Source organism: Hylobates moloch, unplaced genomic scaffold (genome assembly GCF_009828535.3).
Source record: "Hylobates moloch isolate HMO894 unplaced genomic scaffold, HMol_V3 SCAFFOLD_4, whole genome shotgun sequence".
NCBI lineage: Eukaryota > Metazoa > Chordata > Mammalia > Primates > Hylobatidae > Hylobates > Hylobates moloch.
In genome coordinates, this window is record NW_026652279.1 from 25,826,377 (window position 1) to 25,847,465 (window position 21,089).

At 47.6% G+C, this 21,089-nt stretch overlaps 2 protein-coding genes across 3 annotated transcripts in view; one reads left to right on the forward strand and one right to left on the reverse strand.

The window, feature by feature from the left end:
* The first annotated feature begins 478 nt into the window (after window positions 1-478).
* On the forward strand, window positions 479-14,027 carry CAV3 (caveolin 3). Its single transcript, XM_032149563.2, has 3 exons — window positions 479-667; window positions 12,795-13,142; window positions 13,239-14,027. Exons 1-2 carry the CDS (start codon window positions 554-556, stop codon window positions 13,134-13,136), a joined length of 456 nt encoding a protein of 151 aa, XP_032005454.1. The 5' UTR covers window positions 479-553; the 3' UTR covers window positions 13,137-13,142; window positions 13,239-14,027.
* A 3,137-nt stretch (window positions 14,028-17,164) lies between these two features.
* OXTR (oxytocin receptor) overlaps window positions 17,165-21,089 on the reverse strand; it is a 91,051-nt gene continuing 87,126 nt past the window's right edge. Inside the window, exon 4 of one of the 2 annotated variants that reach the window (XM_058437197.1) lies at window positions 17,165-20,013. In XM_058437197.1, coding sequence (XP_058293180.1) covers window positions 19,766-20,013 — 248 coding nt within the window. In that variant the 3' untranslated portion in view covers window positions 17,165-19,765. The remainder of the gene's footprint in view (window positions 20,014-21,089) is intronic. The other variant, XM_058437198.1, reaches the window with a different exon arrangement.

Genomic DNA, 21,089 nt, shown 5'->3' on the forward strand with positions numbered 1-21,089 from the left:
CTGCAAAGCCACCTCCCACAGGAAGCCTTCCCTGTGGGAAGAGCCCTGATTGTTATTATCTTGTCCCCATTTTACAGATGGGGACAGAGTGGCCCAGAGAGGTGAAGTGTGCCAAAGGTCACACAGCCAGCCAGAAGTAGAGGAGGGACTAACCCCACTTCCCTCCATGGGCAGTGTACCCCAAAGGAACCCAAATGCTGACAGCAGTGGGGCAAATTCCAGGGGGCCCAGCCATACGACACATAGGAAATGCCAGGCCCTCTGCACCCTTCCCGAGGTCCAGTGCCCTGAGGCAGCCCCCTTTAAGGAGTGATCAGCCTTCCAGAAGAGCTCCAGTCTTAATTTTAGCTTGGAGGCATGCCACAGGAGGCTTTAGCAAGAGGCAGGCTGAAGTTATGTGGGACAGCTGTCAGCCGGCATGCTGGGTGGGGCCTATTTAGCTGGCAGGGACGTAAGTCTGGGGACACTGAATTGGTCTCTCTGCCCCAAGTATTTTCAGCCCCAGCCGGCCACAGGGCTCAGATCTCCTCCTGTGGATCCCCCCAGCTCCGCGATGATGGCAGAAGAGCACACAGACCTCGAGGCCCAGATCGTCAAGGATATTCACTGCAAGGAGATTGACCTGGTGAACCGAGACCCCAAGAACATTAACGAGGACATAGTCAAGGTAGGCTCTGCGGGCCTGCCTCGGCGGGCGGAGGGTGTCAGGTTTGCGAGAGGTGGGCGCTTGGCAGGGGAGGGTAACTGCTGCAGACACAGCTTCCCTGAAAAGAGACTTGTTGCTCTGTTGTCTCTGTATCACCCCCCCAACCCAAACCCACCCCCCAAAAAAGGCTTGTAAATCACCGAAGGACCTTTAGTAAAATCAAGAGCAAAAAATTAGCCTCATCTCCATGACCCAAGTGCTAATCAGGGCGGGAGAAGCGAGTCACAAAGAAAATCCCTCCTTACTACTGTGACGCTCCTGCCACTCACTCCTGGCCCTCGTCCTGGGAGGAAACGAACAGGCGGCCAAGTTGGGCTCCTTTCCGTGCCAGGGGGCATTTCTGCGGTCTCTCCAGTGGGTGCAGGGTTAATCCCCAGAGGGCAGCGTCCAGCAGGGCCGGCAGCCCCTCGAGGTATACTCACTCCCCCAGAACACTACCCAATATCTGTCCCCAAGGCTGGAGGCCATGCCCAGCCCTCCCCCCGCTCCCCCCCACCCCAGGTCTAGTGGCCAGGACAGGGCAGAGGGCACCCAGGACCCTTGAAGAGAATGTTCGGGGTTGTCCAGTCCTCAGGGAGTCTCTCAACGTCTGAAGTTAGGCCTCTTTCCTTGCCTCCTGGTGACACTAGCACCCTGCTGCCTCCAGGCCCACATCTTCAATCCAACTTCCACCCAGCACTCAGAGGGATCTTTCTTTTTTCTTTTTGAGACAGTCGTGCACTCATGGCTCACTGAAGCCTCAACCTCCCAGGCTCAAGCGATTCTGCCTCCTCAGCCTCCTGATTAGCTGGGACCACAGGCGAGTGCCACCATGCCCAGTTACTTTTTATATTTTTAGTAGAGACGGGGTTTCATTATGTTGACCAAGCTGGTATCAAACTCTTGGGCTCAAGTGATCCTCCTGCCTCCCAAAGTGCTGGTATTACAGGTGCAAGCTTCTGCAACTGGCTCAGAGGGACCTTTCTAAAGCAGAATTCCTGCAAGAAGGGTCCCCAGCCACCAGCATCAGAGTCACTGGAGGGGCTGTTAAGAGGGTCAGTGTCTGGGGCCTCTGAGATCCTACTGAAAGCACTGGAATCTCAGGCTGGTGCTGTCCAATAGGGATACTGCTACCACAGGGAATTTTAAATTTTCTAGCAGTGACATTTTAAAATGCAAAAGCAAACAGGTGAAATTAACGTTTATGATATTTCTTACTTAACCCTATATATCTAAAATAGTATTATTTTAACATATAAGCAATATAAAACAATTATCAATGAACTATTCTACAGTCTTCAAGTTTGAAATCCAGGGTGCTTCCTATACCCACAGTATATTTCAGTTCAGACTCCACATCTTCATCCAAAATGTTTGTTCTGCATTTAGATTTCATAAAATGTACTTGTGAAAATTGATTCACATGCCTGTGCTGTTTCAAATATTCTGTAAAAATTTTTCAATAATGAAATCAGGGTTTACATTTTAATTAAAGTTAAACAAAATCTAGAATTCTTCAGTTTCACTAGCCACATTTCAAGCGCTCAAAGCTCCTGGCCACTGGATCAGACTGTGTGGCTGAGGACTTGTTCTAAAGCACAGGCCTGTATTGCAGTCTTTCAGTGGGGCACCTCCCATGCTGGAGAAGCCTAGCCTCTCCACGTGGCTGTCCAAACCCAACACAATCTGGCCCCAACCTGCTTCTTCTTCCTGGTTTGCTCCCACCTGCCAGCCCACCCACCAGAGTACATTCCTGTGCCATTGCCATAAGTGCATGTCCCCTCTTCTCCAGGTGGTGAATGCCTCACTCAGCCTTCAAGGCCCAACTCAAATGCAACCTCCTCCGGGAAGCCTTCCCTGACTCCTCCAGGCAATTAGTTGCTCCCACTTCTGTCCCCCTGCTTCATTCAGGGCATTCCTCCACAACAGCTCTTATTATACTGGCTATTATATTTCTATACATCATTAGTGATGGAGATAGAGTATATAGTATAGCACAGTGTGAAAGCTGCAATGAGGAAAATTAGGAAACAAATTTCACAAATGGTAAAGCACTATATACATGTAAATAAAATTGTACATGTAAAATATTATTAGTTATGGTTTCCATCAGTGTCATCTAGCAGGAATAGCCTTGGACTTGACTTTAATAGACTTGATTTCAAATCCAGTCCGTTTCACCTAAAAATGATAACACTGGACAAGCCAGCTAGGTTTCCGAGACTCAGTTTCCCCTGTAAAGTGGGAATAATATCATTTCCCAATTTACCTCCACCAGGTAAGTGAATCTGAAAGCAGCACTATGCGTTAGATATATAACATGAGGATTGAATGAGATGAAGGGTTGGAAAGTGTCTATCATGGTCCCTGGCACCCAGCAAGGATGTGACAGTGTGAGTCAAAGAAGGGTCTCAAAGAGCTTGCAGTCTAGAGGGCAAGAGAGCTAAGCCAGGAGCCTGGGTCATGCCCAGGTAACCATCTGGTACACCCTGGTGGGCTGCAGGGGGATGGGAAAGAGGATCCCACGGGAGAACATGGTTTCTAAAGGACACCCGCCATGGGTGGTAAGTACAGAGGGAGCCCTTGGATCCCTCTGAGCCAGGAGGGAGCCAGCTCCAGGCCGCAGGCCTGGATTATGACACAGAGGGAGCAGCGGGGGCGGCGGCACAGGTGCAGCGGCTTTACGCAGCCCTCCTGGGGCTGAGAGCTGTCCTCTCCTGGAGGCCCTGAGCCCTAGAAAAAATAGCAAAGGCTAAGAAAAGGTGCCGCAAATAATTTTGTCCAGAGGAGGTGGTTATTTGTTACGTTTTGGACATTCTCTGCTTTAGGGATTTATTTGACTTTTTCTTTCTTTTATTTTTAGTGAGTGAGAAATGAAAAAAGTTTACTGCAGAACAAGGATCATAAAGTAGACTCAGATATATATCACATACAGGTTTAGGTACATTTCAGGTCTCCGTTACAGTCTGTTAAAAAATAACGAAAAGAAAGAAGGAGAGAGGGGACTGTGGCTAGGAGGGATGAAGCCAGACTGTTCAGCCTCTCAATTGCCTGGGTTTTGCCATCGATAGAGGAAAAGAGAGATGGGAAGGAAAAGGGAATGAGGGAGACAGAGAGGGATGGAGAAACTGGACAGAGGCTGAGAGGAAGGTGCAGGAGGCCCTGGCAGTGCCCCAGGTGGCAGGTGGCAGGGTGGCCTCACAGGTGGTAGCAGGTTTCTCATGGGCTAGGATGAGTGACACGGAAAGAATGCTGGAATAGGACCTGGCTACAGATTCAAGTTCTGGCCCAAGACCTGACAGTAACTTGCTGTGTGACTCTGAGGAAATCCTTTGCCCTCTCTGGGCCCAAGTCGCTGGTGCCACCAGCCACTGCCGTTTCACCTTTAAAATAAGCCAAGGATGAAGAGTAGGAGATAGACATACTACATCCATGGATTTGACCCCCAGTAGAGGGGAGGCACCCCTTTTAGGCCCTGCCCTTAAACCCAGGCAGCCAAGAACAGAGGAAGAGCCCTGTATACTCCAACAGACTCCAACTGTAGTCTCCAAGGCTCAGGACTGGGCCCAGGGCAATGTAGAAGGTCATGGACATTGGAGCAGAGGAACTGGGGGGAGCACACCCCCATTCCTGTTGCCACTTGCCCTCCTCACCAACACTGATTCCACAAATCGCAACTGAATGTGTGTTCAGCACAGGCACTGTGCTGTCCCAGAGGACATAGTGATGAGCAGGGCAGGCTCACTGCATGCAAACCCTCCAGGCTGCAGGAGTGGGAATGTCTGCCAAAGGTCCCCAGGGCTCTCAGCTCACCAGGAGGTACACCCAAGGATGCCTCAACCTTCAGAGCCAGGTTGGAAAGGTCCTAGCCCCACTACAGGTATACCTCAGCACCTCAGAGCCACCCCAAGGTGCCTCCAAGTTATTTCCGAGGGGGCTTGGGGCCACCTCACTGACAGCGTGCTCTCTCTCTCTTCTCTCTCTCTCTCTCCTCTCTCTCTCTCTCTCCTCTGTCTTCTCTCTGTCTCTTTCTCTCCTCTCTCTCTCTTCTCTCTATCTCCCTTTCTTGACTCACACATAGGCCCCCAGGGCCCTAAAGCAGTGATGCTCGAGCCTGAGAGTTATGCAGGTCCCCCAGCTTCTGCAGTCAACTCCTCCCTCTTGAGCTTCCCCCAAGTTGCCTTTCAAGCAGGGGAAGGAGACAGATAGGATCCCAGCCCCTCCATGATACTACTCCCCAACCCCCTCCACCCACATCTGCCACAAAACTCCTGCCTTCTTCAGAAAAACAAACACCCATTTGCCCCTCAGCTCAGGCTGCACAACACCCAGAGGAACCAGATGCCCACCAGCCCTACAAACACTTGTTCCAGGTTTGTGCTCATCAGGGACACCCTGTTGCACAAAGATGGAACTGACCTGGTACCTCCCCTGGAAGGGAATCCAGTCCTGGGGAGAAGATGAGACAAGAACAATGAGAACATACAGGAGAAGGAGCTGAACACCATAAATGAGTGCCAGGTTTGGTGTCATGGGAGGTTAGGAGAGGAAGAATTACTTTCATCTGGAAAAATCAGAAGCCAGGTTTATGGAGAGGTGGTATCCATGGTGCATTATAAAAATGAGAAAAATTAAAAATGTGAAATGGAGGAACAAAGCTTTCCAAAGAAATGGAATAAGCAAAGGCTTTCCCAACACTGGGAAGAATGTTGGGCAGAGTTGACAAATGTAAGAGGCTGTCATTACCACTGCCCCTTCCAGTGTTCATGGCAGACATGACTAATGGATCACAGCACTGCTCCATGACTAATGGATCACAGCACTGCTCCATGGAAGCCATGCACCATCAGCTAGTCATAGTGGGTACAACAGATAACACTTCTCCGCTGCTCTGTCTGCAGGAGAATAATGAACTATCGAAGATGATTAGGACAGAGGATCTGAAAGGGAATTTGTGGGAGAGAAGGCAGGAAGGGCAGGTTGAAACTGAATAATGGAGGGTCATCCAATCCACCTGTCATTCCATATTGGCAATTCCTTCCTTTTGGAAATGTCTTGCCCTCTGTCAATGACCTCTAAGAAGGGCTGCATCAGACTAATTCACACTGAGGTATTACAACTTAGTGTTATGAGGACTCCTGGGTATCAACTGATCTAGAGTTTTTCAAAATGCAGTACACTTTTCCAGGGTCCAGGGGTGGGGGCACTTACTAAACTGCAGATTCCTTGGCCTTGCCCCCAGAAGTTCTTATTCAGCTGAGCTGGTGAGTGTTTACACTTTAATGTTTGAGCATAAAAGTTTCATGCTCAGGCCAGGCACGGTGGCTGAAGCCTGTAATCCCAGCACTTTAGGAGGCCAAGGCAGGTGAATCACCTGAGGTCAGGAGTTCAAAACCTGACCTGGCCAACATGATGAAAACCTGTCTCTACTAAAATTACAAAAAAAAAAAAAAAAAGCCAGGTGTAGTTGTGGGTGTCTGTAATCCCAGCTACTCAGGAGGCTGAGGCAGGAGAATTGCTTGAACCCAGGAGGCAGAGGTTGCCATGAGCCGAGATCGCACCACTGCATTCCAGCCTGGATAACAAGAGCGAAACTCCTTCTCAAAAAAAAAAAAAAAGAGTTTTCATGCTCAAACTTGTCAGCTTGTCAGCAACCAAGTCCCATTCATCCTATAGAAGACACCTGGAGCCCAGAGTTATCCCTTGTTTTCCCTAAAGACAGACTGTATCAGTCATCGATTGCTGAGTAACAAGTCATTCCAAAACTTAATGGCTTAAGGAAACAACCATTTTTTGATCTCTCACAGTTCTGTGGGTAGGCAGGGCTCAGCTTGGCAGCCCTGCTGGTCTCACTGGGGGCCTCTCATGCAGCTACAGTCAGATGGTGGCTGAGGCTGCAATCACCTGGGGGCTCCACTGAGCTAGAACATCCAAGATGGTTCACTTATAGCCCTGGAGTACTGGCAGAGATGGCTGGGAGGCACAGCTCAGCTGTGGTGCTGGGGTGGCTGGCCCTCTATCTCCGTGTAGTTTCAGGCCTCCTTATTCACATGGCCTCTCCATTAGTCTCTCGAGCAGCATTCAGCAGTACATTTCTAATTCTGCCAGTCTCCAGAGCAGAGTGTAAAAGTGGACTTCTAACATGGGGGCTCAATGCTCCTAAAAGCAGAAGCTACTAGGCTTTCTGAAGGCTTAGTCCTAGAACTGGCATAACATCCTTTCTGCCACATTCTTGTGGTTAAAGTGAGTCACAGGGCAAGCCCAGACTCAAGATGGGATGAGACTATCTGAGGACAAACACTGAGAAGCATGACTAATGGAGGGTCATCTTTGGAGACCAGCAAACTATCCACTGAAAGCTCATGCACAGCCAAGCCTAGAGCTCCACCCAGGGTATTTCTATTGCTCCCTATTCCAATATGCACCAAATTTCTTGAAGGCAGAGACTGAGAGAGCAGAAGAGTGGATGGGAAGGGACAGGCAGTGAGGCAAAGATCAGGGCTTAGTGGATTGCTGAGGAGCTTCTTCTGGCAGGTTCTTCTCTCCCTCTCTCTCTCCTTGCAGCCCTCTGTTATCTCAGTCTCTTCCCAGCTCCTTTACATAAAACCAAGTCCTGTTATGCCCCAGCCCAGGTGCCCTAGGTCCCTTAAGGTAGACCTGGAGCTGAAAAGAGAGGCTGGAGGGCACTAGGATGGGGGTAGGTATGTGGTCCTACCTAGGATGCTCTCAACTCCAAGAGCACCTTCTTGAAGGATGAGTCAGAGATGTTCTCGACTCCAAGCTCCAGATGATGCCTGGCCACCTCCTCCTCCCATCAGAGCCAACCTATGCTGTGTTCTGGCCTCAGGCCCTGCTGGGGTATCTGGCCCCTTCAATCACCCTGCTGTCAGGCTGACCTGAGCATCACTCTGCCAGTCCCTTACATGCCATGTGAAATAACACATGTACGATACATGGCTCCAAACTGACATGTATAAAGGGCCAAATACATTGTGGGTGTTACCATGGTTATCCCAGATTGTACAGAATTCTATTATTTTGTTGCTACCATTTATAAGAAAAGATGCAGAGCTTTGTCATTTTTACAGTTTTTGCATCTATCACCTCATTTTACTTCCTATTTTTTAGGCCAGTGCCTCTAAAACTGAGTGAAGGACCAGTTTTAATATTATTATTCTAATCCATTGTACAGCTATACTTTTGCAAAATACAGCAAAAATTAATCACTGGAAAAATGAAATGAAAACAACCATGCAGTTATAAGCACCAATTTTTGTTGTTAGATTCAATAAACACAAAATTACTGCATCAAATTTCTATGAATATTTCTAAGCACTCTCAACTTGGCCGGGCGCGGTGGCTCACGCTTGTAATCCCAGCACTTTGGGAGGCCGAGGCGGGCGGATCACCAGGTCAGGAGATCGAGACCACGGTGAAACCCCGTCTCTACTAAAAATGCAAAAAATTGGCCGGGCGTGGTGGCGGGCGCCTGTAGTCCCAGCTACTCGGAGAGGCTGAGGCAGGAGAATGGCGTGAACCCGGGAGGCGGAGCTTGCAGTGAGCCGAGATCGCGCCACTGCACTCCAGCCTGGGTGACAGAGCGAGACTCCGTCTCAAAAAAAAAAAAAAACAACAAAAAAAACAAACTTCTATAATTACCTTGTTGGGAGACAGGACACACTGATCATGAACTGCCTTTTAAGTAGCAAGGTAATAGGGGAGGAAGCTGGGATCCGGCAAAAGCTAAGCCTCTCACTTGGGTTTGCTGACTCTGAAGCTAACTCCATGTCATTACAGATCTTGGCCCAATCGTCTCTGTGTAGAGTTGAAAAAAGAAAACAAACAAAAAACCTAGGATCTCAGAGAGGGAAAGTACCATGCCCCAAATCCTACAGTAACTCAATGGCCAGTGGATACTGGGACCATATACCTACGCCCCTGCTAAGAGCTATTTCCCCACCCACAGATACCCATTTGAATTGTCCAAGGCCCTGGATGCCTACGGACTGAGTCATGCAGGACTCTGGGGGAGGTATTTTTGACCGTGGGTGACTGCTGTCCTCCCCCCGCATCCCCAAGCAATCCCCCACCCTGCTATCCTGCACCTTCCCCGCCCTCTCAGAGACTTCGGGGACTGCACTGGCTGGTTTCAATTAATCAACTGGGTCTCTTGCTGTTCCAAAAATAAATATGCCAGAGAAGGGGACACCGACAGAATGTGCACCATCGTTCCCCCTTCCTCACCCTCCAGCCCCTCTCTCCAATTGCACACACTGTCCTGAGCCTCAGCCGGCAGATGCAGGCTTTCAGCCCACCACCCTCCAAGAAAAAGCCATCTCCTCTCTTCTGGAAAGGAATTAAGAAATGAAGTCACTGTGTGCTTGTGCTACACTGGTACAGCTGCCTAGAGCTGCCTGAGCCGGGCCTTATAAATATCTCCCCAAACTAGCATGCTGTGGCCAAAGCTCTCTCAATGCTCAAATCTGAGCTAGGGGAACAGCTGCCTCCTCCAAGCCCAGCCTAGCCCTCTGAGAGCATGTTTTCTGAGATTCACAGAAAATAGGGCACTTGCCCCACACACAGCACCCAAAGGCAATCCCTGGAAATAATTCAAATGTTAGCACCAATGGCTTCTGCAAACACCAAAAAATAAAAATAAAAAAATAAAAAGAAGAAGAAGAAAGATAATTAAAAGACACAGGCAGAAGCCATTGGCAGTAGGATTATTACTGTAAGTATTGTAATTACTACTGTAAGGAAAGGAGGACTCCATCCGTCTTATCAGCACAGACTGAGACACACACAGATTCATTTATAACTAGGTAGGCTGGAGAATAATCCAGGATATCAAAAGAATTTCTGAGATGTATTTTCGAGGAATCTTCAGAGCACCTGAAGGAATAATTACCATCATTGAGCGATATTACCATCACAATAGCCAGGTATTGTGCTAAGCACTGCTCAAGAGGTAGTGTGCCTGGGCAAAGTGGTAATCAATCAGTATTTATTTGGGTGTGTGGGTGGGTGGATGGATGGATGAATGGATGGATGGATAGATGGATGATAGATGAGCAGGCAGATAGGTGGATAGATGGATAGATGAATGAGTGGATGGATAGATGGTGGGTGTCAGTCTGTTTTTCATTGCTATAAAGGAATACCTAAGACTGGGTAACTTATAAAGAAAAGAGATTTATTTTGGTTCATGGTTCTGCAGGCTGTATAAGAAGCACGGTGCAGGCATCTGCATCTGGTGAGGCCTAAGGAAGCTTCCAATCATAGCAGAAGGCAAAGGGGGAGCTGGCATATCACATGGCGAGAGAGGGAGCAAGAGAGATGTGGGGCTCTTTTAAACAACCAGGTATCATGTGAACTAACAGAGCAAGAACTCACTCATGACCACAGGGAGGGCACCAAGCCATGGTTAAGGGTCCGCCCCCATGACCCAGACACCTCCCACCAGGCCCCACCTTCAACACTGGGGATCACATTTCAACATGAGACTTGGAGGGGACAAACATCCAAACCATCTCAGTGGGGCGTGGATGTATGGATGAATACATGGAAGAAAAATGATCTCAGTCGGCAGGATCCAGGCCCTGGGGGTTTGACTAGAACCTCCATAAACATGGGGAGTGAATATGACTTTTCCATCCCTGTTCCAATCCCGAAGTCCCCCAAATTCCTAGCCAGCCACCACCTCCTGGAAGCCCTCCAAGAAGAAGTGACATCCTTCCTGAGAAGATGAGGCCCATTTTCTTCCTCTCCTCCCATCCACAGGGTTGCATAAGAGATTAAGTCATCTCTGATGAAACCTACAGCAGAGAAAGCTGGGGGCCGAGATTATACAACGAAGGTCCTGGGAGGTCAGCTGTCAGCTTTTCCATATCTCCTGAAGCCCAGAGTCTCACCCTGTAAACTGTGCTGCCTGCTAACACACTATCCTGAGTGAGGCCTCATCCTCAGGGATCCCCAGCCTCAGAGCACAGGGGGATCAGGGACCTGAGGTGGGGTGCAGGGACTCAGAAGCTAAAGTCACATGAGAAAAGAGGGCCCAACACTGTCTGAGCAACATGATTCTAGTCACTTCTTTCCACAGAAAATATTGTACTGGAAAGAAATACACCAAAACAATCATATCTTTAGTATTAGAGAAATACAAACCCAAGACTCTTCTTTTTTCTATTCTGTTAATTCTCTGTGATATGGCCATGTTTTTTTATAATGAAAATAATTTTAATATTGGCGATGCAATAGAGGAGAGGATCCCCTCCCCATAACCAAAGTGGGAAAGGGACTAACTAACCAGGAAGATTGAAGTTGGAGCCTTGGCCCTGCAGGCCGCCACACAGGCCCCTCCTGTTGATCTGATTAGTCTGTACCTCCATTCACCCCCTTTTTATTTGAATGGCCCAGGAGCACTGCTAGAAAAAAAACGTCTCAGAACAATTTCAGGCATTAGCAAACAGCTCTGCAACCTCCCACTTGGCAGGCTGTACTGGTAACAACCATGGGGAGACCAGTCATGAAACAGCTAATTTGGTTCACTGCTGTTTAATTGACCAGTGGATTTTTTTTTTTTTTTTTTTCTTTTAAGACAAAGTCTCGCTCTGTCACCCAGGCTGGAGTGCAGTGGCACAGTCTCGGCTCACTGCAAGCTCCGCCTCCCGGGTTTATGCCATTCTCCTTCCTCAGCCTCCCGAGTAGCTGGGACTACAGGAACCTGCTGCCATACCCGGCTAATTTTTTTTTTTTTTTTTTGTATTTTTACTAGAGATGGGGTTTCACCGTGGACCAGTGGATTTTACAGCCTCCCATCCTTTCATCCTCATACCACTGGAAGACGGTCATTGACTCCATCTTACAGACAAAACAGCTGAGGATTAGTGATGCCAAGTGACATCACCCATGTGTAGGCAGCTAGGAAGGTGCTTCATGCATAGCAGGGCTCGAGAGAGGTTAGGTAAGTGATGTGAGGAACCTCTGTCTGTTCACCATCCAATCTACAGGTGCTCAGTAAATCGCTGTAGGATGCATATGACCGTCCAACACCCTTCAGATCATAAAACAATAGAATTCAAGAGCTGTGGCTGTAGCACTGCCACTAAGTCACTGTTGGCTTTAAGCAAGTTGCTCACCTTGAGGGTGTTGAACGAGCATGTAGCGTTGGTCAGCGGTGCCGAGGAACAACAGCAGCTTGGGCTCAACAGAGGCTGGGCGCGGTGGCTCACGCCTGTAATCCCAGCACTTTGGGAGGCCGAGGCGGGCGGATCACGAGGTCAGGAGATCGAGACCATCCTGGCTAACACGGTGAAACCTCGTCTCTACTAAAAATACAAAAAAAAAAATTAGCTGGGCGTGGTGGTGGGCGCCTGTAGTCCCAACTACTCAGGAGGCTGCGGCAGGAGAATGGCGTGAACCCGGGAGGCAGAGCTTGCAGTGAGCCGAGATCGCGCCACTGCACTCCAGCCTGGGTGACAGCGAGACTCCGTCTCAAAAAAAAAAAAAAAAAAAGAAAAAGAAATACAGAGCCTTAGGCCCCACTCCAGATTTGGGGAGTCAGAATCCCTGGGGTGATGATATGATCTGGATCTGTGTCCCCTCTAAACCTCATGTTGAAACATAAACTCCAATATTGGAGGTGGGGCCGGGTGGGAGGTGATTGGATCACAGAGGCAGATCCCTCATGGCTTAGTGCTGTCCTCACAATAGTGAGGGAGTTCTCATAAGATCTGGTTGTTGTAAAATGTGGCACTCCACCCCCTGCCCAGCTCTCTCTCTTGCTCCCACTCTCACTATGGGAGACGCCTGCTCTCCCTTCTCTTGCCATGATTGAAAGCTCCCTGAGGCCTCACCAGAAGCCAAGCAGATGCCAGCACCATGCTTCCTGCACAGATCACAGACCCATGGGCCAACTAAACCTTCTTTCTTTATCAATTACCCAGCCTCAGGTATGTCTTTAGAGCAATGCAAGAATAGCCTAATGCAGGGTTCAGCTGCCAAGGTTAACCTGACCTCTAGGGGATTCTGACACATGCACGCACGCACCCAAAAGCTTGAAAATCGGGTGGCCTCTGTGAGTTGAGGCTTCCTCTTGCCGCCCCTGCAGGTGGATTTCGAAGACGTGATTGCAGAGCCCGTGGGCACCTACAGCTTTGACGGCGTGTGGAAGGTGAGCTACACCACCTTCACCGTCTCCAAGTACTGGTGCTACCGCCTGTTGTCCACGCTGCTGGGCGTCCCACTGGCCCTGCTCTGGGGCTTCCTGTTTGCCTGCATCTCCTTCTGCCACATCTGGGCGGTGGTGCCGTGCATTAAGAGCTACCTGATCGAGATCCAGTGCATCAGCCACATCTACTCACTCTGCATCCGCACCTTCTGCAACCCACTCTTCGCGGCCCTGGGCCAGGTCTGCAGCAGCATCAAGGTGGTGCTGCGGAAGGAGGTCTAAAGCCAGGTGGGGCAACAGGGGTGGCAGGGCAGGAGGCGTTGGGCCAGGCTGGTCCCCGGGGGACTTCTTCACAGGGGCTGCTGGCGAGCTCTTTCTCTTCAGGGACTGCTCCATACCCCATGATGGAGCACACAGTGTAGGGAAGCCAGAAAGAAAAGACAGCCCAGCCACGGAAGCACAGTGGCCCTTCGCTCTCCCCCAGCCCCACCACGATGCCCCCATGCCTGGGCGTGAGGGAAGATCATTTGCTAAGAGGCAGCTACTGCAAGTCTTTGCGTTCACTTGTACTGTAACAACATAAACCAGCACGCGGTTCCCACCCGGGGCCAACCTGTCCACGTGCACTCAGGAAAGTGACCAATGACCATTGGCGTTAGGAGGGTGGCTCCAATAAAGGGTTTTGGCTGCATTTGGGGAATGCTGCATTTTATTCGTGCCTGTAAGATTGGTTTGTGTCCTGACCAGCTCCAAAAATATACTTCACTGCCCTGAAAAACAGACACAGGGCAAGTTGGTTGTCTCTTCACCTGGCCAAATTCAAGTGAAGAACAGAGTCTTTTTCTTCTTTGGATTCTATTGTTTTCTGGAATTGTACATGTTCCTTGGGAGATCATATTTAAGTGACTCCTGTTGCCTGAGCCCAATAATGGGCACCAATGGAGGAAAATGACCCTTGGGCTGGCAGGGGCAGTGACCCTCCCAGGGTACCACTGAGGTCAGGGCCTGGGTTCAAGCCTCCCTGAACCTCCCCTTTAGCTAACCGAGCCCCTGAAATGCCCAGCACTGCCATTTGACATGAGGGTAGCTTCGGCCTCAAGAGATATGACGAAGGAACAAGGTCTAATTTGTGCATGTGTGGACTCACTATGGGAATAAAATACAATAGAAAGAGCATGTATCACTTCCTCCCTCCTCAAACACACACACTCTCTAATTGATCTCTAATGTGCAATTTGGCTCCAAAATTTTACCCAATTTTGGTTTTCTCCTAACATTTTATGTAAATTTCAAACACAGAGAAAAGCTGAACAGCTACATACCCATCTTGGGTCTACCATTAACATTTTTCTATCCCAGCTTTCTTACATCCCTATCGATCTATCCACCCCTCTATCCATCCTACCAATCTCATCTTTATGCATGTTTAAATACGTTGTAGAGATCAGTACATTTTACCCCTAAACACTTCATCATTCATCCCTCGTTTCTGCAGATGAGAAAGTTACAGTCCAGAGAAGTCAGCAACCTTGCCAAAAGGCGCCCACCTAGCTAGCATTATCACTGTGGCTCCAGCCTGCCGCCTGTGCTCTCCCTTGGGGCTCTTCCACATCGTCAGGGGGCTCAGCAGGCCCAGGCTCCTTCCCGCTGAAAAGGATTAAGGCTGATGTTACTTATGTCCTCCTCAAAGGGCCTGCCCTTTCAAACGTCTCTTGAAATCACGAGACCATCTGTTTCAGACTTGGAATCTTGGGTTATGTAGAGAATTTGCCATCTTGGTATTTGCTATAACTGGATTTGACGATGACTCCAATTTTTCAAGCTCACTCTCTTTCTCTAAGGGCAGACTATGGTCGGTGCTTAATTACCCACAAAGTTCACAGAACTGGAGACAGGACACACATCTGAGATGCATGGGTTTCCAAGGAATTCTTCTCCCTCCAGGAATCCCCTTGAGAAGTATCAGGCAGAAAATCACATTGGGGGTATGATGAGAATGGGCCTGAGGCAGGAGGATGGAGTTCCGTTCCCCCTTATAAGATACATAGGGACCACCAGGGACTCCTGTTTGAAATGCAGGTTTCAAGGCTCTAGCTCCAGAGTTTGATTCAGTAGTGGGGCCCAGGAATCTGCATTTTAACATAAACTCATTTGTGATGCTGCAGATGGCTCCCAAATCCACTTTTAAGAAATACCTGTTAGGGTTCTTTCAAGGTAACAGTCTAGAATCCTATCATCCCCAGAGATCAACTGTGGTTCAGAGCAGGTTCGGGGACATCATACATAATGTTTGTTCCTAAGTCTTAGAACATCTTCCCACAGAACTCTGATAAGTGAGTGCACCTGTGATTCCAGAGAATGGGACCAGGGCCCCCTTCCACACCCTGCCACAGACCATGCACCTGTGCCATAATCCGGCCAATAGCGCTGAAGCCCTGCAGGGATCTGGGGTCTACAAGCCACCAGTTCCAGTCACCGTTCTTGGGAGGAAGAACGGGGGCAAAGCAATGTATGGAGACAAATGTTTATCTAGTGCACTTTCTATCAAGCAGCTAATGAAGCTGACACCTTATGATCAGCCATGCCATTCACCAACTGGCACAGTTACAGAGGGATGCCAGAGCAGGTCACCACAGTAGAACAAAATCAAGGTGTTCACATTTTGCCTTAAGTGGCGTTTCATTGCTATTGAATACAAAAAGGGTTAAACACTTTGAAACCAGGATTTTCTTAAAAGACAGCCTGCATTGTCCCCTTACATTTCCTGAAGTGGCAACACATAGACTCAACCCAAAAGGAGACCAAAGTGTGTGTCAGATTTTTTTTCAGTGCTTAAAGAAATAAGGCTCAGAGTTTCCACGTTCACTTTTGATGATCAGAGCCATGAAACATTGCAGAAGACAATCTGCAGCTCCCACTTCCTGGCAACCCTGGCCATGCATATGGTTGTAAACAAGTCTGAAACTGTAGGGAAAGGTGGTTGGCAGACCTCAGGCATGGGGTCTGGGGAGGAGGCCAGAAACAAGTGAGCCCGAGGTAGCGTTCTGAACCCCTGCGCTCATTCTTCTAGGCTTTAGTTGGGGGAAAGACTAAGAAATGGTGATAATGCTATCAAGGAGATGGGTGGGGTAGGGGTGTATATCCAGTGGGGCTATTGAAATTGAATGTCACTTATTTGCCGTAAAACAGACTCCTGTGCCATAATAAGACCTAACGTACTCGCCAGAGCTTTCATATGAAGAGAGTGACAAAGCATCCCACTTGGTTCTGATGCCCAAGAATCTTATAATGTCAGGGTTCCCAGGAAGGCTGTGCTCCTGGTCAGAAAATCTACTGCAAGTTGCTGTCCCTTTGATCCCTAGTGGCCTCTGTTGGCTCCTAGGATGGCAACTTCCCTGGGAACAGCAGAGACCTGGGGCATCTCTGGCTGGTGGGCAGCGAGGCATGAATGCTAACAGACCCCACTACTGCTGCATTTGCACCCAGAGCACACCAGTGTTCCAGTACACGTGCACAGAGGCCCCAGAACAGCATCCTGTTAGCTTCCCAAAGAGCAAGGACTGGCTGGTGTTGACCCTCTTCATGCACATCCCAGCAACACTGAGAATGCCTTGCAGTCCAAAGATGATACTCTCTTCAGTCTCCGGGTAATACTGAAGACCTTGTGCTAAATCCTTAGACTTTGAACATGGACATTTCAGTGCAAGCCTCTCTTCTCCCAGAACCTCTAGACAATGCTAGCTCATTCTATTGTGTGTGTATGCGCGTGTGTGTGTGGCTATGTGGCTACTGCAGCATGGAGGAAGAAGAAAGTGTGTTATAAAGAGAGAGAGTGGATCTGTGGCCTTTAAGAGTGGTCCTGCTGTATCTCAGTAGGTACAAAAATGTGTCTGGAAACTTAAAAGGTGCCCCACCATGCACTGAGCTGGCCAGTCCCTGACAGTAAACCTCTGATCAATAGTGTCCTGTATTTAGTGACTAAAGGTATTTCTTAGACATGGTCATGTCCTAACCTCAAGGCTGAGAGGACATTTGAGAACATGTTCAGTAGGTAAGAAAAACTTCTGGCACCCTAGTGAATTTCTATTTTAAATAAAACATAACAACCTGCAGCTACAAGGCATCATTTGTGCCTTTACAAAGTAGGGATATATTTTCGCTGCTGTTACTTTTTGCCAAATAGAGACATCATCTCTTGCAGTAAAACCAAGTAAGAAAATCATGAGATCCCTCTCAAGCAGTGAGCCACATAGAGAAACAAAAGCTCTGAGAGGCAAGAGATTCCAAGGAATTCATCCATCAAGCTGGCCTTCTCTGAATTCATCTGTTGAATTTTTTTTGTTTATTTTTATTTTTTAAAGTTCATTGGTTTTTAGTACATTCTCAAAATCGTGCACAATCACCACTAATTTCAGAACATTTTCATCACCCAAAAAAGAAACCCCAAACCCTTAGTAGTCACGCCTCATCTCCCACAGCCTCCAGGCCCTGGCAAACACTAATCTATATTCACTCTATATAGATTCGTCCATTTTAGACATTGCATTTCAATGCAATCAGACAATATGTGGTCTTTTGCACCTGGCTTCTTTCACTTAGCATGTTTTCAAGGTTCATCCATGTTGTGGCATGTATCAGTACTTCATTTCTTTTTAGAGTCTAATAATGTTCCATTGTGTGGATAGACCACATTTTATTTCCCATTCACCAGTTGATAGACATTTGGGTTGTTTCCACTTTTTGGCTATTACAAATAATGTTGCTATGAACATTGGTGTACAAGTTTTTGTGTGTATGTACGTTTTCATTTCTCTTGGGTAAATACCTAGGAGTGGCATTCCTGGGTCATATGGTCACTGTACGTTTAACTTTTTGAGGTACTGCCAAACTGTTTTCCAAAGCAGGTGCACCATTTACATTCCCACCAACAATTTAAATTTCTACCAGTTTCTCTACATCCTCACCGACACTTGTTGTTGTCCATCTTTTTATTTTAGCCATCCTAGCGATCGTAAACTGGAATCTCATTGTGGTTTTGACTTGCATTTCCCTAATGAATAATAATGTTGAGTATTTTTTCATGTGCCTATTAGCCATTTGCATATCTTGTTTGGAGAAATGTCTATTCAAACCGTTAGCCCATTTTTTAAATTGATTTATTTTTCTCCTTATTGTTGTGTTATAAGAGTTATTTATATATTCCAGATACAAGTCCCTTATCATATATATGACTTGCAAATATTTTCTCCCATTCTGCAGGTTATCTTTTCACTTTCTTGATGGGGTCTTTTGAATCACAAAAGCTTCAAATCTTGATTAAGTCCAATTTACCTATTTTTCCATTGGTTACTTGTGCCTTTGGTATCATATCTAAGAAACCACTGCCTAATTCAAGGTTACAAAGATCTATGCCTATGTTTCTTTCTAAGATTTTATAGTTTCAGCTCTTCTATTTGGATCTTGGATGTGTTTTGAGTTGATTTTTGCACATGGTGTGAGTAAAGGTCCAACCTCATTCTTTTGCACATGCATATCATTGTCTCAGTGCCATTTGTTGAAAACACTCTTCTTTCTCTATTGAATTGTCTTGGGAACCTTGTCAAAAATCAATTGACCATAAGTATAAGTGTTCATGTCTGTACTCTTTTTCTACTCCGTATGTCTATCCTTAAACCAGTAACACACAGAGCTGATTACTCTACCTTTATCGTAAATTATGAAATCAGGAAGTGTGAATCCACCAACTTTGTTCTTTTTCAAGGCTTATTTGGCTATTCTGGGTCCCTTGCATTTCTTTATGAATTTTGGGACTAGCTTATCAATTTCTGCAAAGAAGCCAGCTGTGATTTTCATAAGGATTGCACTGAATCTGTATGTCAGTTAGGATAGTATTGCCATCTTAAAATTACTAGGTCTGATCCATGAACACAGGATGTCTTTCCATTTATTTAAGCCTTCTTTAATTTCTTGTAGTTTTTAGTCTTGCACTTGTTTTGTTAAGTTGATTCCTATTTTATTCCTTCTGATGGTATTATAAATGGAATTATTTAACTTCGTTTTCATATTGTTTGTTGCTAGTATAAAGAAATACAATTCATTTTTGTATATTGATCTTGTATCTTGAAACCTTGCGGAACTTGCTTATTAGTTCTAATAGCTGTGTGTGTGCGTGTGTGTGTGTGTGTGTGTGTGTGTGTGTGTGTGTGAATTCCTTAGGATTTTCTATATACAAAACGGTGTCATCTGCAAATAGTTTTACTTCTTCTTTTCCAATCTGGATGCATTTATTTCTTTTTCTTTCCCAAATGCTTCTTAAACATTAGCTTCTTAAACATTTTTAACCCAAGTTCTAATAGGTCTGCTGTGCCAGATGGTCTTACAAGCCCTTTTCTTAGGGCTACCCTCTGACAAGCTGGTCCCCAAGGACCCCAGCATTTGTTCACTTAAAGGCAAATACACTTTGAGGTCAGGAGGATCTTAGCACCACCCTCCCCATCTGAGGTCCCAACCCCACTCCTTACCCCAAGTCCAGAACACTGGACTTCCTGACCCAACTGGTCACCGATCCTATATGTACCGCTTTTCACAATAGCCCAGAATAAAGAAGTAAAAAGATACTGGAGAGAAATTAAAAATCCAGGAGAAAAAACAAGCCACTCACTGCCCAGGGTGGCAGCAGGTTCAGGGTGGTAGAAGTACGTGTAGGAGGCCAGGGGGTTGTCTGATGGCTGAGTCCCCTCTCATCTTCCATCACGGAGGCCACTCTCTACCCCACTGAAGCCACCCCAAGGAGTGGAGGGATATAAACTGACAGGTACCTTATACACAAACATACACCGTCACCTAGGGGCAGACCACTTACGCCAGCACAACCTGAGCCTCAGGCGGCAGCCCTGGCCCTGGCTGGTGGGTCACTCCGTGGATGGCTGGGAGCAGCTCCTCTGGCTGGAGCTGCGATGGCTCAGGACAAAGGAGGACGAGTTGCTCTTTTTGCTGGCACTCGTCTCTCCCAGGCGGTTGCCCTTCAGGTAGCTGGCGGAGCAGCACAGGAAGCGCTGCACGAGTTCGTGGAAGAGGTGACCCGTGAACAGCATGTAGATCCAGGGGTTGCAGCAGCTGTTGAGGCTGGCCAGGAGCATGACGATGATGAAGGCTGAGGCTGAGGGGGTGGGGGCAGGAGAAAGGAGAAAAGGGCATTAATTAACACTGGAGCCACTTCCAGACCTATCTGACTTAAACACCATTTCCTAAGTGACAGCCTTGTCCAAGTACTACATCCTGAATCACAAGATGAGGTACTAAAGAGGCAAAGTTTGTCTTCCTTCTCCCTCCTTGTGCTGGACATGCCCGCAGGCTGTCCTCCAAACCCTCCCCACCAGGCTTAGCCCAGGCTTGTAACTGTCTCTGCCTTTCTCTCACCAGCAGCTTTCCCATTGCCTACCTCCCTCAGCAGAAGCTGAATCCATCACAGCCACCTTTTAATGCATCACTCACCCAACGAGTGTTGAGTGCCTACAGCTTCGAGTGTCTACAAACACAGTATCCAGAAGCTGCCACACCTAGTTTGCATGCTAGCCTCACCAGCGCCTAGTTACTTGAAGTCCCTAAGAAGCTTTGGTTTCCTAATCTTTAAATGGGCATAGGGAGAGTGCCCAAACCTCTGGGGACTGCTGCAAGGATTAAAGAGTGCCTGGTACACAGTGGGTGCCCAATAAATGATGGCTGCTATCATGAGCATGTGCCGGGCAAATCAATCAAATAAAATGAGAAACACCACAATGCACACATCTTGTGGGTTAGGTAGGCACAGGAAGGGGGTGCCACTCTGAGAGTCATGGCTGGCCCCACAAACGGGGCATGTGAGCTGATTCCCAAAGACGCCTATGGTTTTTCCAGGCAGAGCAGGGAAGAAATGTGCTCCAGGCAGAAGGAATGGCACCAGCAAAGGCGTGGCAGCAAGAAAGTGTATGACATCTTCATGGCTGATCAACTGAAAGCATCTCCATGAAGCTATGCCTAAGAGCACTGCTTCAGCATGACAATAAGACTCATGAAGGAAAAAGAGACATGGAAATTATCTGAAGTACTCTGTAAAGGCTATTATACTGAGGACTCATGGAGTTGCAGGCAAAATTAATGATTAAAAATCAGCTTCGAGACATTGCCTGTCACAAACTGAAACTTCAAGGGGGAAGAAAAAAATCCTAATTCTAGGTACTTCCAAGCACGGGGATA

Coding starts and splice junctions, on each gene's coding strand:
- CAV3 (XM_032149563.2), top strand. CDS start 554: ATGATGGCAGAAGAGCACACAGACCTCGAGGCCCAGATCGTCAAGGAT. Junction 668..12,794: donor TTAACGAGGACATAGTCAAG/GTAGGCTCTGCG, acceptor CCGCCCCTGCAG/GTGGATTTCGAAGACGTGAT.